This window comes from Puntigrus tetrazona, chromosome 20 (genome assembly GCF_018831695.1).
Source record: "Puntigrus tetrazona isolate hp1 chromosome 20, ASM1883169v1, whole genome shotgun sequence".
Taxonomy (NCBI): domain Eukaryota; kingdom Metazoa; phylum Chordata; class Actinopteri; order Cypriniformes; family Cyprinidae; genus Puntigrus; species Puntigrus tetrazona.
This window is the reverse complement of record NC_056718.1, coordinates 7,609,124-7,621,967: the sequence shown is the minus strand read 5'-3', so window position 1 is coordinate 7,621,967 and position 12,844 is coordinate 7,609,124. Positions and strand designations below refer to the sequence as shown.

Below are 12,844 nucleotides of genomic sequence, written 5' to 3'. Positions count from 1 at the left end.
ATATATGTATGATGTATGTATATAAAAATGTATTCTTAAAAAAAAACTTTGTATATAGTGTTTTTAAATATGCAAAAACATTCTTCAGACCTTTTATTTTAGAATTTTTGTCTTTTTGTAAGAGGTTAGTGACTTGACTACTGTGGCTACTTTAAAGTCTAGACCGGCAAGATATGGTTTCAGAGTAGCTTTCTCAACACTGGAAAGGAGATTTCATTTAGTCTGACATTCATTAATATACCAGATGTGTTTAGATACAGTTTAAGATACCGTCTGCTTTTACAGAGGGTAAATGAGGCTCTGCTCTTGGGCAGATAAGAGAGAAGGCCGTGTCTCAAAACTAGTTTTTATAAGTTTACATATTTTGTCAAACATCCTCTTGAATGTTGAGTAACAATCCCTAAATTGTGTTAAACATGAAACATTCCTGGTTAAGAATGAAAAGAAAGTTATGCTTCAGACAGCTCATGAGTCACTTGTGTGAACCGGCATCTCATAGTGAAATTGTTCACAGACTGTCTGTGCACAAGGTTTTTTTGGCTTTGAATAAAAACACTAGGGTAGATTAATCAAAAGAGTAGTTATAAATCATTTCTGCAAGTACTAACCCATGATAACCGTGTTAAGCTGTGGAAACTCTTGCTCAATACTTGGCTCTGGGCATAACAATACTGTGAGCAGAGAGCCGCACAGACCAGCTGTAATTAAAAGCTGTAGTTTCAAATGGGATAAAAAGACTCGCTGCAACTTTTGTAATGTTTTTTCATGCCAAGATTAAAGCCCTTTGATTATTTCTTGTGTAATTGGGGCTATTTGAACGCAGAGTGGTTGTTTTGTGTCTGCTTAGTCGAGGCTTTGAGTTGGACATGGTTTTCGCTTTGAGCCGTATGAAATCTCTACCTGCCACTTCTCTGTTGTGGAGTGATAAGAGAGGCGCTTTAAAAACAGCCTGAGTGCAGCTATTTACTGCCTCTGTGGCAGAGAGAATGTGACCTTTCACCTCTCCTTCGTCCCTTGAGTATTGACAGCACATTACTTTTTTTGTTCGAGCTGAGACCAAGACTGGATTTGTTTTTATAGCGTCGAAGATGTGGATTGCTGGCTTCAAGAAAACGCCAGGAGTCCTCCAGCCAAGTTTGTTTTTCTCATGTAAATGACGTTTCTTGTCTCTGTTTTCGCTGAAACGTGTCTCTGCAGCTCATAGGAGCTCACGGGCCTGCGTCCAATCAGACGCGCAGGGGGGGCGGGGCTTCGCCAGTTAGGTTAGTAGGGCATGACATGTGATTCCACAGAAGGAGGAGCCTATGCAGGTCACACCCTTTGAGAGAATTCTTACAGGTAAACACTCCAAGTCAAGGCTTGCCGGGATTTTGACGTAGGCTGTGGAGTGTTTATACCCTCAAAAGAGAGCTATTACGTACTTTGGAGTACCTTGGAAATATGGGTACCGTGGTGTGAGATTACATATAAATGTGTTTCTGTCTAGAGGGAAGAAAAGTGTTTGTCACAAGAGCTGGGAGAAGCCTACGCCAAGCTTATGAATGAAATCTCAGGGCAGGTACAGAGTTTATTTTTACTTTCTCAAAGGCCCATTTATATGTCAGGTTGATATTAAGTGTGATGTAAGGAAACGGGGGTCTTGTGGGATGGATGGCAATCGTTTTGATGTAAAGCTGAAGTATTCTTAAATCTATTTATTACAGTGCGGTTCTGTTTTTTTAATACTTTTACCCTCAAGCAACAAAACAAACTCTTCTGCTCTCATTTAACCTCGATTGACATCTAATTCATCAACAGGTTTTCCTGAAAAGAGAAGACTTACTGAGGAGTTTTTGACCACTGGGCAACCACTAACGAATTTTGCATCAGTCCAGTTTTGTCTAATTTGTTGAGAATGTGACATATTAGAAGTCAAGTTGCGCATAAAGTTTACTTTTTTCTTGTTTTTGTGGCTGAGTGACTCAGTGAGCGATTTATTACCAGCATGAATAGACTCATTACTTGTTCTTCACCCACTTTAAATGAGTTTCGTGCTTGTTTTAACGCAGCTCTCCCAATCAAGCGAGCAAAACAATGACAGTTTGGCAGTCGCCCGGCTTGTAATATCAGGACGGTCCGCGTCTGCGTCTTGAATAGAAGATCTCTCTTGGCACTTGTGCATGTGGTTAATAGTCAGATGTTAAGATGGGTGATGAGGGAACAAAGTGCTGTTCTTTGTCATCGTGCTGTCTTTGTTATGTCACTCACACTGGCATGTAAATGAACATAGCCGATTATAGAATATCGTTATGCATTTTAACACATGGCAGACACGGGTGGACGTTAATTTATTCAAGCCCAACGGCCGGTCACTCACATATGCAGATGTACTGTATATGACTATATTAAATGCAAACTGCTTGTATGCATGTGTTTAATCACTGATTTATGATGAGGCTGCCAAACAAATGTTGATTTAGACAGGCAGATGGTATTTGGGCTCTGATCAGAGCATCATGCCTAATTATCTGTAGCTTTAACCCACCCTCTGTGATCTGGCTTTCTGCTGTCATCTGGACGCACGACTGCAGCACATTTACAGTTATTTGCCAGCGAAACACAATCCTGCAGAAACCAACCTGAACCTGGACATCGAGTATAATGTGTCATTCGCAACTCACGTGTTTTTATTTTATTTTAGGCCCATTTTGGTGCAGATGGGGTTAACAGACCATGCGAAGGTTTGCATTTTGAGGATATTCCGAAAGCTTACAAATGAGCTTTCTATGTTCACAGCGACCCTCTCACATCTTAAGTTAAATGAAATCTCAATACTGCGTGTTTTGCTGTAAATGTTAACCCGAGAGCAAACTTAGTTCTAAAATAAATTCCCAGGAAAAGATAGCGCACATCATTGCTCTTCCGTATCGTGTGATACTCAGAAGTATTTTGCAAAAACTTTCTTTGAAGTCGAAAATAATGGTCAAGAATGATGTTTCGGGTCTCTCGGGACACAATTGGCAGTTGCCAGCAAATTAGGCCTAAACAGAGCCCATCGTTGTCATGGCAACAGTGCAATTAAATTACTTTACTGTCAGCTGTAATATAATTTTCCTGTGCAGCGGCTCACGGGACCGGAGCGCCCCATCGGAGGCTGAGTGAGATGAGCGCTCCTCATTGGAAAGATGCAGTACATTGATTTTTTCATGAATGATTTTAGTGTCCGCGTTGCATTTCAATGCGAGGATGGCTGGTTTGAACAAGAGGTGATTTCGTTCCACTTCAAAATGCTGCTCTCTACGCAGCGCTGAAGTATAATCTTTAAGTATTTCTCTTTCTGAATGACAATCAGTGTAAAGCAGAGGTCTCATTGTTTTAGAAAAACATAATCTGCTCTTTGAAGAGGGCAGGCAGAGTTTGATTTTGATGTGTTTTCGTAGAATAATTTCGGCAGTATCATGTTTGATGGTGACTTTCTAGTAATTGCTTTTGCAGATAGACTGGGTGTGTTGAGAGAGAGAGAGAGAGAGAGAGAGAGAGAGAGAGAGAGGGAGGCAGGCAGGAAGGAAAGACAGCGCCACATAAATTGATCTTTGTGACAGATCACAGGGAAGGTCGCAGACTGTTTTTCTGGTGTCATGTTCGGAGTATTTGATTCAGTGATTGACATGCCCCTATAATATCTTTCCCCTCTGTCACAACCAGTTCTTTAAGGGTTTGTGTATTGAAATAGATAGTCAGTCATTTTTAGATTAGTAATACTATGGCTGTCATTTGTGCTGGTTGCGGTGACATCTTAAAATGGCCAAGACTTGCCTCACGAATATTAAGTAATGCATAAACATTCAATGAGATTTTATTCTTTGTTATATTGTAAAATACTTTTACAAATTTAGATGTAATGTTTTATTATAGTTTTTAAATATAAAATGATTTATTCCTGTTATGGAAAAGCTAAATTCTCATTATTCATTACTTTAGTCTTCAGTGTCACATGATTCTTCAGAAATAATTCTGATATGCTGATTTGAACATTTTACCATATTTTAGCAATCCCTTGATAATACTGACAACCGTGATAGTTTTGGTCACTATAATCGTGATACGAAATGCTCGTACCGTTACAGTACTGTTTGTCACATTATGTATGTATTGATATCTGTATTTTTTATCTGTGTATGGCAACTATAAAAAGAGCAATTGAGAAAACATAAAACAGAGCAGATCATTTGTAGATGACCTTGAGCGTTATATTCCATTTACTTGAAATATTTCACAGTACAGCAAGGCATCTTCGGTTGCTCGATAGCTGTTCCATCATCTCCGAGAGCAGACTTGTGTGCCGTGCATTCTTGCTGTTGACAGAGTAGGATGGTTCCCATAGTCTCGTTCTTTTGTGCTCTCAGAGAATGTTTTGTCCCTTGGATGGAAAAAAGGGGCTTCCTGCAGTGATCTGAAAATCAAATGATCTTAGTCATCCTTCAAGACTTGTCGGTTTGTTAACTTGTACAATAGTGGATTCGATTGAGAAATACCTCGCGTGTGAAGCCTGCTCTTCATGTGTTTTAATTTCACCTTTGACCTTCTGTAAATGTGATGGTGTTTTCTCTGGTGTCTTCCGTAGGAGCCTTGGTCTAAATGGGTCCGGTTATGCCTCCCAGTAAGAAACCGGAAAGTTCCGGGGTCAGCGTCGCGAACGGCCTGAGCCAGTTCTATCAGGCGAGCTCCATCACGCGCGCCCTGCAGGAGGCCGAGGAGATGGACCTGGCTCTTCCCACCATCAAACTGGAAAAGGGCAGCATGGAGGACGAGGAGCTCACCAACCTCAACTGGCTCCACGAGAGCAAGAACCTGCTCAACAGCTTCGGGGACCCCGTGTTGAGGAGCGTCAGTCCCGTCCAGGACTTGGACGATGACACCCCTCCCTCCCCCGCCCACTCGGACCTCCCTTACGACGCCAAGCAAAACCCGAACTGCAAACCCCCTTATTCCTTCAGCTGCCTCATCTTCATGGCCATAGAAGATGCCCCCTCCAAGAGACTGCCAGTTAAAGACATATACAACTGGATCCTGGAACACTTCCCTTACTTTGCCAACGCCCCCACGGGGTGGAAGAACTCAGTCAGGCACAATCTGTCCCTCAATAAGTGTTTTAAGAAAGTGGACAAGGACAGGAGTCAGGTAAGGATGCCAAAACCGCTCTGCATTGAGTCATGCATTGAGTCAAAGTGCTGACCTTAATTTGCTCTAGTTTTCATTTCATTTTTACAGTTTTTATTTGACTTCAGTTTTTTTTAGCAGTACTAAACATTTGCTCATCATTTTTCAGTGTCCTGAAAACAGCTGTTTTTAAAAAATTGCTAGACAGAGCCTTTTTTAGTTCAAACCTCATAGATTTGCAAGACAAGGCAATAATAAACGCCTTTGTCAGGTGCTGCTGGGAATTACAGTTCATTTGCAGTGAATCTGACTGTTCAGATTAGCAATGAGCCAATTCATAAAATAAGTGAATCAATTTGACAAATGTTCTATTTTTATTTGTTAATCATAAAAAAAGTAAAGAGTTTATTTTTCAGTATTAGCTCACAATATCTACCGCAATAATAAATGTTAATGCATTTAACCTTATTGGAACGTGTGGCCAAATCTTATAATACAATATAGATAAGAAGGTTTGGCCTGTTTAAACATTGCTGTATTTTTTTTTACAGTGTTAAGTTGTAGTGTAGTTAACTTTTTATTTAAGAGGCTTTGCAGGAGTGTGCAGAATGTGTCAGTATTCAAGGGTGTGACTTGTTATCTCAAGTTTATTATCAGTAAATGTTGAATGAATTGATTCCTATAAGAGAATATTTCATAATTGTTTGATAAGGGGATGGAACTTATGAATTGGGACTCATTAGATGCTCACTGAGTATTGACGGATTCTAGTCAAAGGCCGATAAATGCGTTAAGAGTGGATACTCCCTCTGTGTGTGTGTTTGTGGTGTGCTTGTGTCTGCAAGTTAGTCAGAACAGTAAAGCCATTCCATGTGACTCTTACAGTTCACTGCCATCTGGTCCCTGGCTGCGGAGCAAAGAATTTTTTCTGTATATGTGTCTCCATAGAAACAGCTTTGCAGTTGACATGGAAAGTAAGCTGTTGCTGTAGCAACAGAGAAACTGATGTGTTTGTGTGTGTGTATGTGTGTGAGAAAGTGTTCTGGCTGGGAATGGCTAATCCACTGATGCTAGTATAGTGTTGCTCGATTTAACCCCTTCACTCCTGCCCCAATAATAAGGACATTTCTGTCTGCAGTATTAGCTTTGGTTGACCCGGTCAAAATATTTAACTTGAGGAATTCAATCCACATGTTCTTTGTTTAGGATTGCTTAATATTGAGTTAAAATTCAATTTAAAATCTTTCCTCAAAGGACTGGGGCTGTTTTTCATCTGCTGTGATTCTAGATATCATTTTAACGCTTGTTTCTAATGCACTCCTCTAATTTTATTTAACAGTTTTGCCATCCGAAATTTATTTGTGCCTTGCTGAGACTCACAGTGTCGAGTTGGTTTTTCTTTATTCAAATGAACTGTGTAAGTTTGAGCTCTGGGCTTTTTGGAATTAAAGGTTTCTTTTTTTTTCTTTATTGCACAAAGAGCCTCATAATATCTCAGGGAAGTTTCAAATTCATTATTATTCACATAGGAAATGCATAAAAACAAAATGAAACAATATCCCTTTTATTCCTTTTTTAAACAAAATGTGAATATGCCGTTCTTGTTAGTGGAGGTTTTTTTTGCTTGTGTCGATACGATATGAATCCAGAAAAATGAAAATAAAAAATAAAACAGATTTCATATAAATCTGATCTGGATGGTACAGTACTTGAATTAGCAGAAATTGTTGCCATGATGCTATGGTTTTGTGTGTTTACTAGGGTGAAAGTGCCTTACAGTGTTTAGTTATAGTTTTTAGGTTCTTTCATTGTCTGCCAGGTCATTACTCAAATCACTTGGGTTTGTTCAAATCCTCAAGTCTTAGTATAATAATCAATAACAGTGATGACAACCTTAGCAAACACAGCTAACATTGCATGACAACAGTAATATTGGCAGAGCTTCTGCCATTTAGCGCTGTATCCTAAGTTTTTCAGAGTTGTTTATTTCATACTTTTTAGAAAAGTTTCAGTTAGGTCACAAAGTCATGATCAGCCGTACGCCTGTTCATTTGCTATTTGATTTAATTTCTCTAGCCTCATTGGCCTACTTAATGAATGAGATGACTATTTTAAGTCTGTTTTAATTTCAGATTCATTGTGGATTTGCTATGCAATCATGCATCACTCTACATAATGAGACAGTAAGGGGCAAATTAAACCAGCAAAATAAGAGTCTGAATAAACAAACATTTGATAGATGCGCAATCCCCAGGGGTTTACGGAGGAATAATTAATTTCGGCCAAGAGGAGAATCAAATTAAGAGATCCAGACCTCAAGAAAATGTTGGTTTTGCTTTTTACGGATTGGGAATGAGTTGCACCCGCTGCTAGCGTCATTTGCACATGCTGTCTACCCTGTTTTAGCACCAGATTCACAAAGGAATTATGCAAATCAGATAACTGTGCAAATTCGACAGCAAAATTAGTGTTGCATGGGGCAGTTCAACCATGTTTATGTAAAATGTACCTAGACAATGGCTTAAAGACAGCGTAAGGTACATTTTTCACACAGGGGTGTAAAATGACTGCTTTAATAATCACAAGGAAATGTGCACAAAAAATTCATCTCTTTTCCCCTAGCTTCTCTGCCTGGTAATAGTGCATCTTAAATTATACCAAACAAATAGCATTTTTTTCATGTAGCTTAGCTGAAGCTCATAGGTTAAATTTCCAGGGAATGAAAATACAGAAAAATATACACTTTAACTTAACCGCAAGCAACTTTTATATAAAAGTCGCTTTTCGATAACTATTTCGATTCATAATTAATGCATTTGGCAAGTGCTTTTATCCAAAGCAACTTCCAGTGCATTCAAGGTTATTTTGCCCACTTTATGCATTCCCTGGGAATCAAAACCATGACCTTGGTATTGCTGCTTACGTGAAATCTCAAGCGTGATTTTGCACTAAAATTCGGTACACTAGAGTGGTGCAACTCTTTAGTGGTTTCATGCCTGCATGTGCAGTGACTGGTGGAGAGTGAGCGCTCTAGAAATGACACCCTGTCATTTGTTTCCATGGCACTGTTGTGAACACAGGATCTGAACTTGGCACCTGAGTGGTGGTTATATGGGTGGATCTCCGGAGCTCTTGTGTCCCTTACAAAGCCTGTTTCACACACATGCATCGGCGTTTACACATAGGGAGCTTTGATGATTAATGTGTCTGTTCCATTGTTGATGTCATCTCCATAGCAACAAGACGAGATTACACATAGAATTGCAGCTGAACAGGTAGCGGTAGAGTCATTTTTGAAGAACGGCAGGATGGAAGAGCACACACTGGCATTTCCGCCGTTTTCCGTACTATCAGCGCTATAATGGTGATGTTCTTGGTGTTTGTTCAGACATTTAATTGAGTTCAGAAGTTTAATTATTTAGAAAGAAATATGTCATATATACAAATCTTTCTCTGATCCCTGCTCTCCAGTGCCCATCTATATAGGGGTTACAGTGATAACGCTGATCCGCGTGACACGGTTTATCCCTCGCTCTGAAAGCCAGGTTGATGTAAGATAAAGCCGGCCTGCTCGCTGACATGTTCCCTGGCCAGCTGTTGTGTTCCCTGTGGACAGATGTTGGTTGCGAGGGAAGCTGCGGGAGATTTGCACGCAAACCTACCTTTGACGTCACCGTCGCGGCTGACTTTTTTTGTAGGCTGCGCCGTGTTACCAAGGGTTACGTGACCGTTCCTCGGGGATCCTGATGCTGACACCACGGTACCTGCCGATCAATAGCAGACACAGAGCAGAGCGCTGACTCCCAGGACGTCAGCACCTTCTGGAATCTGAATATTGCACTTAAAGGATTTGTTCACTTCCAGGATTAAAAATTCCCTGATAATTTACTCACCCAATGTCATCCAAGTCATTCCTGTGTTCAGTCGAAAAAAAGAAATACGTTTTTTGAGGAAAACTTTCCAGGATTTTTCTTTATATAGTGGACTTCAACATGGGTTGAAGGTCCAATTTGCAGTTTTTACACAGTCCCTGGCAGAAATGTCTTGTGAAACGGTTGTTCATTTACTAATAAAAACACCAATGCTCATCTTGCACCAGCTCTGTGATGTACATCTGCGATTTGGCTCATTGTGTAGTCATGTTGGAAAAGTCACCCATTGCTAGTACTTCGTCTGTGTACTTTTTCAGAAAGACCCTGGAGCCTAAAACTATTCGTAAGGCTCAATTTTTTCATCTGAAAGATTTATGCATCATCATCATCCTTTATGTATGGTTTGTTAGGACCGAATGATATTTGGCTAAGATACAACTATTTGAAAATCTGGAATCTGAGTTATTATTGAGAAAATTGCCTTTAAAAGTTAATGAAATTAAATTTTTAAGAATGCATATTACAAATCAAAAATTAAGTTTTGATAGATAGATAGATAGATAGAAATGTCGAAACATTTTAATAATAGATCATAATAGATAATAATTAGATCATTTTGACAATACAATGCTACTTATGACAGTTTTTTCACATTTTTTCCTTCATCTTCAAAATCCTCTGACATCGTTGCTTTACCTTTTTTGTTAAGGCCATTTCACTTTGTTGCACATTCGCCTTGTAAACTGGTTAGTACTTCTGCCTATACGTCACACATAGAGATTTGGTCTAGATGATAAGACCATTTGATGAAACTTTTAGGGGAACGCTGTCAATGTTTTTTATGGTTATGGCTTGACTCATGACTCACTGACCAGTCATTTAAAATGACATGAAAATGTTCACTGGGTGGTTTTTACACTGTTTTGTATTTGCTCTAATAGTTGTAAGAAACAATTATTAGCACATTGTATCCTGCAAAAGGAATGCATGATTAAAGGATTAGTTCACCCAAAACATAAAAAATTCCTTATCGTTTACTCACCCTCAACAAAAAGGAGAAATTTGGAAGAATTGTACAGATTGCTATGAAGCTTTCAAGTTCAAAAAGCATGCAAAATCTCATAAAGTATAAAAAAAAGCATTTTGAGCTATATTTCAAGTCCTCTGAAGTGATATGATGGCTGTGTGAAAACCAGATCAGTCAGATTTATGGACAAATAATTTAGACAGATTTTATGTACTGAACTAATAAACTAAATAGAAGGATATGACATGAACCATCATGAATGTGCAAAGAAAATCTATGGCATGAAAGCATTTTTCCTCAGTAAGGATGCATTCACTTGATCAAAAGTGAGAGTAAAGACATTTAAAATATTAGTTTTAAATAAATGTATGTCATTTTACACAAAAACTATGAGATATCACAACTCTTTTCAACATTGCTATTAATAATAATCTCAGTTTGTCATCACACCAGTAAATAAAATTTTCAAATACAAATCTAAAATCATTTTGTAATAATATTTCGCAGTATTGCTGTTTATTTTTGAACAATGAACGATGCACCGTTTCAGAAGCGATCAGCTTTGTGTTCCACGACAGATTGAAAGTAAAGCGGAACAACTTGAGTGTGAGTAAACAATGACAGAAATGTAATTTTGTGGTCAAAAACACAACCTAGCAGAATTGTTCTAGCTCTTAGGATCCGTGTTGGGACTAACGCTTTTAACAAGACTAACACTGAACAGATGAAAGGATAATTGCAGCTAATGCTGTCATTTGAGCTGTACAATTGAGCAATTTTAGAGATTGCTTGACTTGTCTGTTAGTCTATTACAGATATAGCCCCATAAGTGCTTCATCATTAGGTCTTTTCACCGCCAGAGCAGTGTGTCTGAATCTGTGTTGAATACAAGTCTGTCAGGGTGAGAAGTGTTGTTAAATGAGATAATCTGTGTGTTAGAAATCTTTACCATCTGATTATGGAAATCAGTTTCTTTTGTCAATTGTCTGCACTTAAAGAGTCTCTTGGCAGAGCTTCAGGTGCCTGATACACAAGAGAACCTCAGCAGGGTATCTGGCTGTCTGTTGTCTCCATAATTAAGAACAGTTTTAGGGGGTTCACTGCCTTTTTCTCCCCTGTCTGATGCTTACACTTGAAGGAACAGTTCACTCAAAAATAAAAATTACCCCATATTGTACTCACCCCGAAGCCATCCTAGGTGTATATGACTTTACTTTCTTCATAAAGTCTGGCTCTTATATCCTGGCTCTTCCAAGGTTGGTAATGCGGGTGAATAGTGGCCATTATTTTGAAATTTCATAAAACAAATATATATATGCAAGTACTGCGATATATAACTAACCTATATGCCTTCGGGGGGTTATCACATGTCCTCTGAAGCAGATCGATGGGTTTTAACCATTATTTTATTTTATTTTTAAAATCAATATTTAAAAATCTTTTGTATACATCTTTTTGAATACATTTGAATAATTACAGCAAATAAAACATTTCGTATTCATGCAATCTTTACGATTTTATATTTGTGGCTCCACCCACTTATTCATCTGCAATTTGATTCAGTGTTATAGAGGCCTATTATTCCGTTTCTGTGACAGGAACCTTTCGCTGTAGTTAACAGGCAGTAGGTCGAAATAGACTGCAGTGCTATATTAACCGCAGTCACATAAAAGGTCACTTTGTTTAAAATATGATGGCATGTGTGAGTCTGTTCACTTCCTGCGCAAGGTTGAGTCACTGATTTGATTCCAAGGCTTGGTCTCCTCACGCCTCGTGGCCGTATGCTGCACTCGTGGGGGACACCATATTGCTTGCGTATGATCTCGGCGTGCGCTGACTGTGTCAGAATAAACATGGTGCGTGAACGCCAAGAGAGACGGTTTGCTCAAGAATGTGCGATTTTTGTGGGACTGCATCTCAGCGGGGCTTGATCTGGCCACCCTTCGTCACTGGTGATCATGTACAGCATATACACTCGTAAGATGGTATGAATGCACACGCAAGCTTTCATACACACACACACACCCACACACACTCTGTCCTGGGTACAGTTCTGGCACGGACTGCGCTGTGGGAACAGAACTTGTCTCAATTTATCATGTCATCAGCTTTTACTTTTGTATCTGCTTTACTCTGGATGGCTTCAGGCTCTGCAAAGGAATCCTCTTTAATTAGGATTACACAGGTCATTAGCAAACCCAAGTTTTTTTTACATGAGCCTCATTATTGGGACCAATTTTGGTGTTGAACTAAATTATTGACCGTGGTTGTGTCAGTGGTGTTGCTCGGCTTAGCTTCTTTTGGTGAAGCTAGGTGTTTTTCTGGAAAGATTTGGCAACACGGTCTTAAAATCCTACATCACTAAAGGGCATTTACAAAAAAAACTATGAAAATCTATTTATTTTCTGTTGCAAGGATGTAGAGGAAAAATGCAAGAGTTTGCAAACATTTTTAGGAGCGCGGATTAGAATAGAGATGAAAGTAAGAAATACTGAAAGTATAGAGAATGATTTAGAAAAAATATAAAATATGAATAGAGAGAAAGACAGAAATGAGAAAAGATACTGTTTTTATAAGAATAGCTTTATTTATTTAAAAAATTTCTAAATTTTGTATTTTAATGTGAATTTTGATGTAGAATTATTTAATCATCTGTAGCTACATTTTTTTAGTTTTATAAAAATGTCATTTATATTTTATAAAGATGGACAAACTCATAATCTCATTACTGGAGACTAGAATATTGCATTGCATATATTGAACATTGAATATTGCATATGAATATTGTTAATATTATATATATATA

The 12,844-nt window shown here is 38.6% G+C and overlaps 2 protein-coding genes across 2 annotated transcripts in view; one reads left to right on the top strand and one right to left on the bottom strand.

Annotated features, from left to right (window-relative positions):
* LOC122324529 (leucine-rich repeat-containing protein 52-like) overlaps window positions 1-12,844 on the bottom strand; it is a 106,671-nt gene that overhangs the window by 30,936 nt on the left and 62,891 nt on the right. The window lies entirely within an intron of this gene.
* LOC122324531 (forkhead box protein N3-like) overlaps window positions 1,394-12,844 on the top strand; it is a 12,443-nt gene continuing 992 nt past the window's right edge. Inside the window, exons 1-2 of the mRNA XM_043219038.1 lie at window positions 1,394-1,558; window positions 4,604-5,160. Of these exons, the coding sequence (XP_043074973.1) occupies window positions 4,618-5,160 (543 nt within the window). The 5' untranslated portion in view covers window positions 1,394-1,558; window positions 4,604-4,617. The remainder of the gene's footprint in view (window positions 1,559-4,603; window positions 5,161-12,844) is intronic.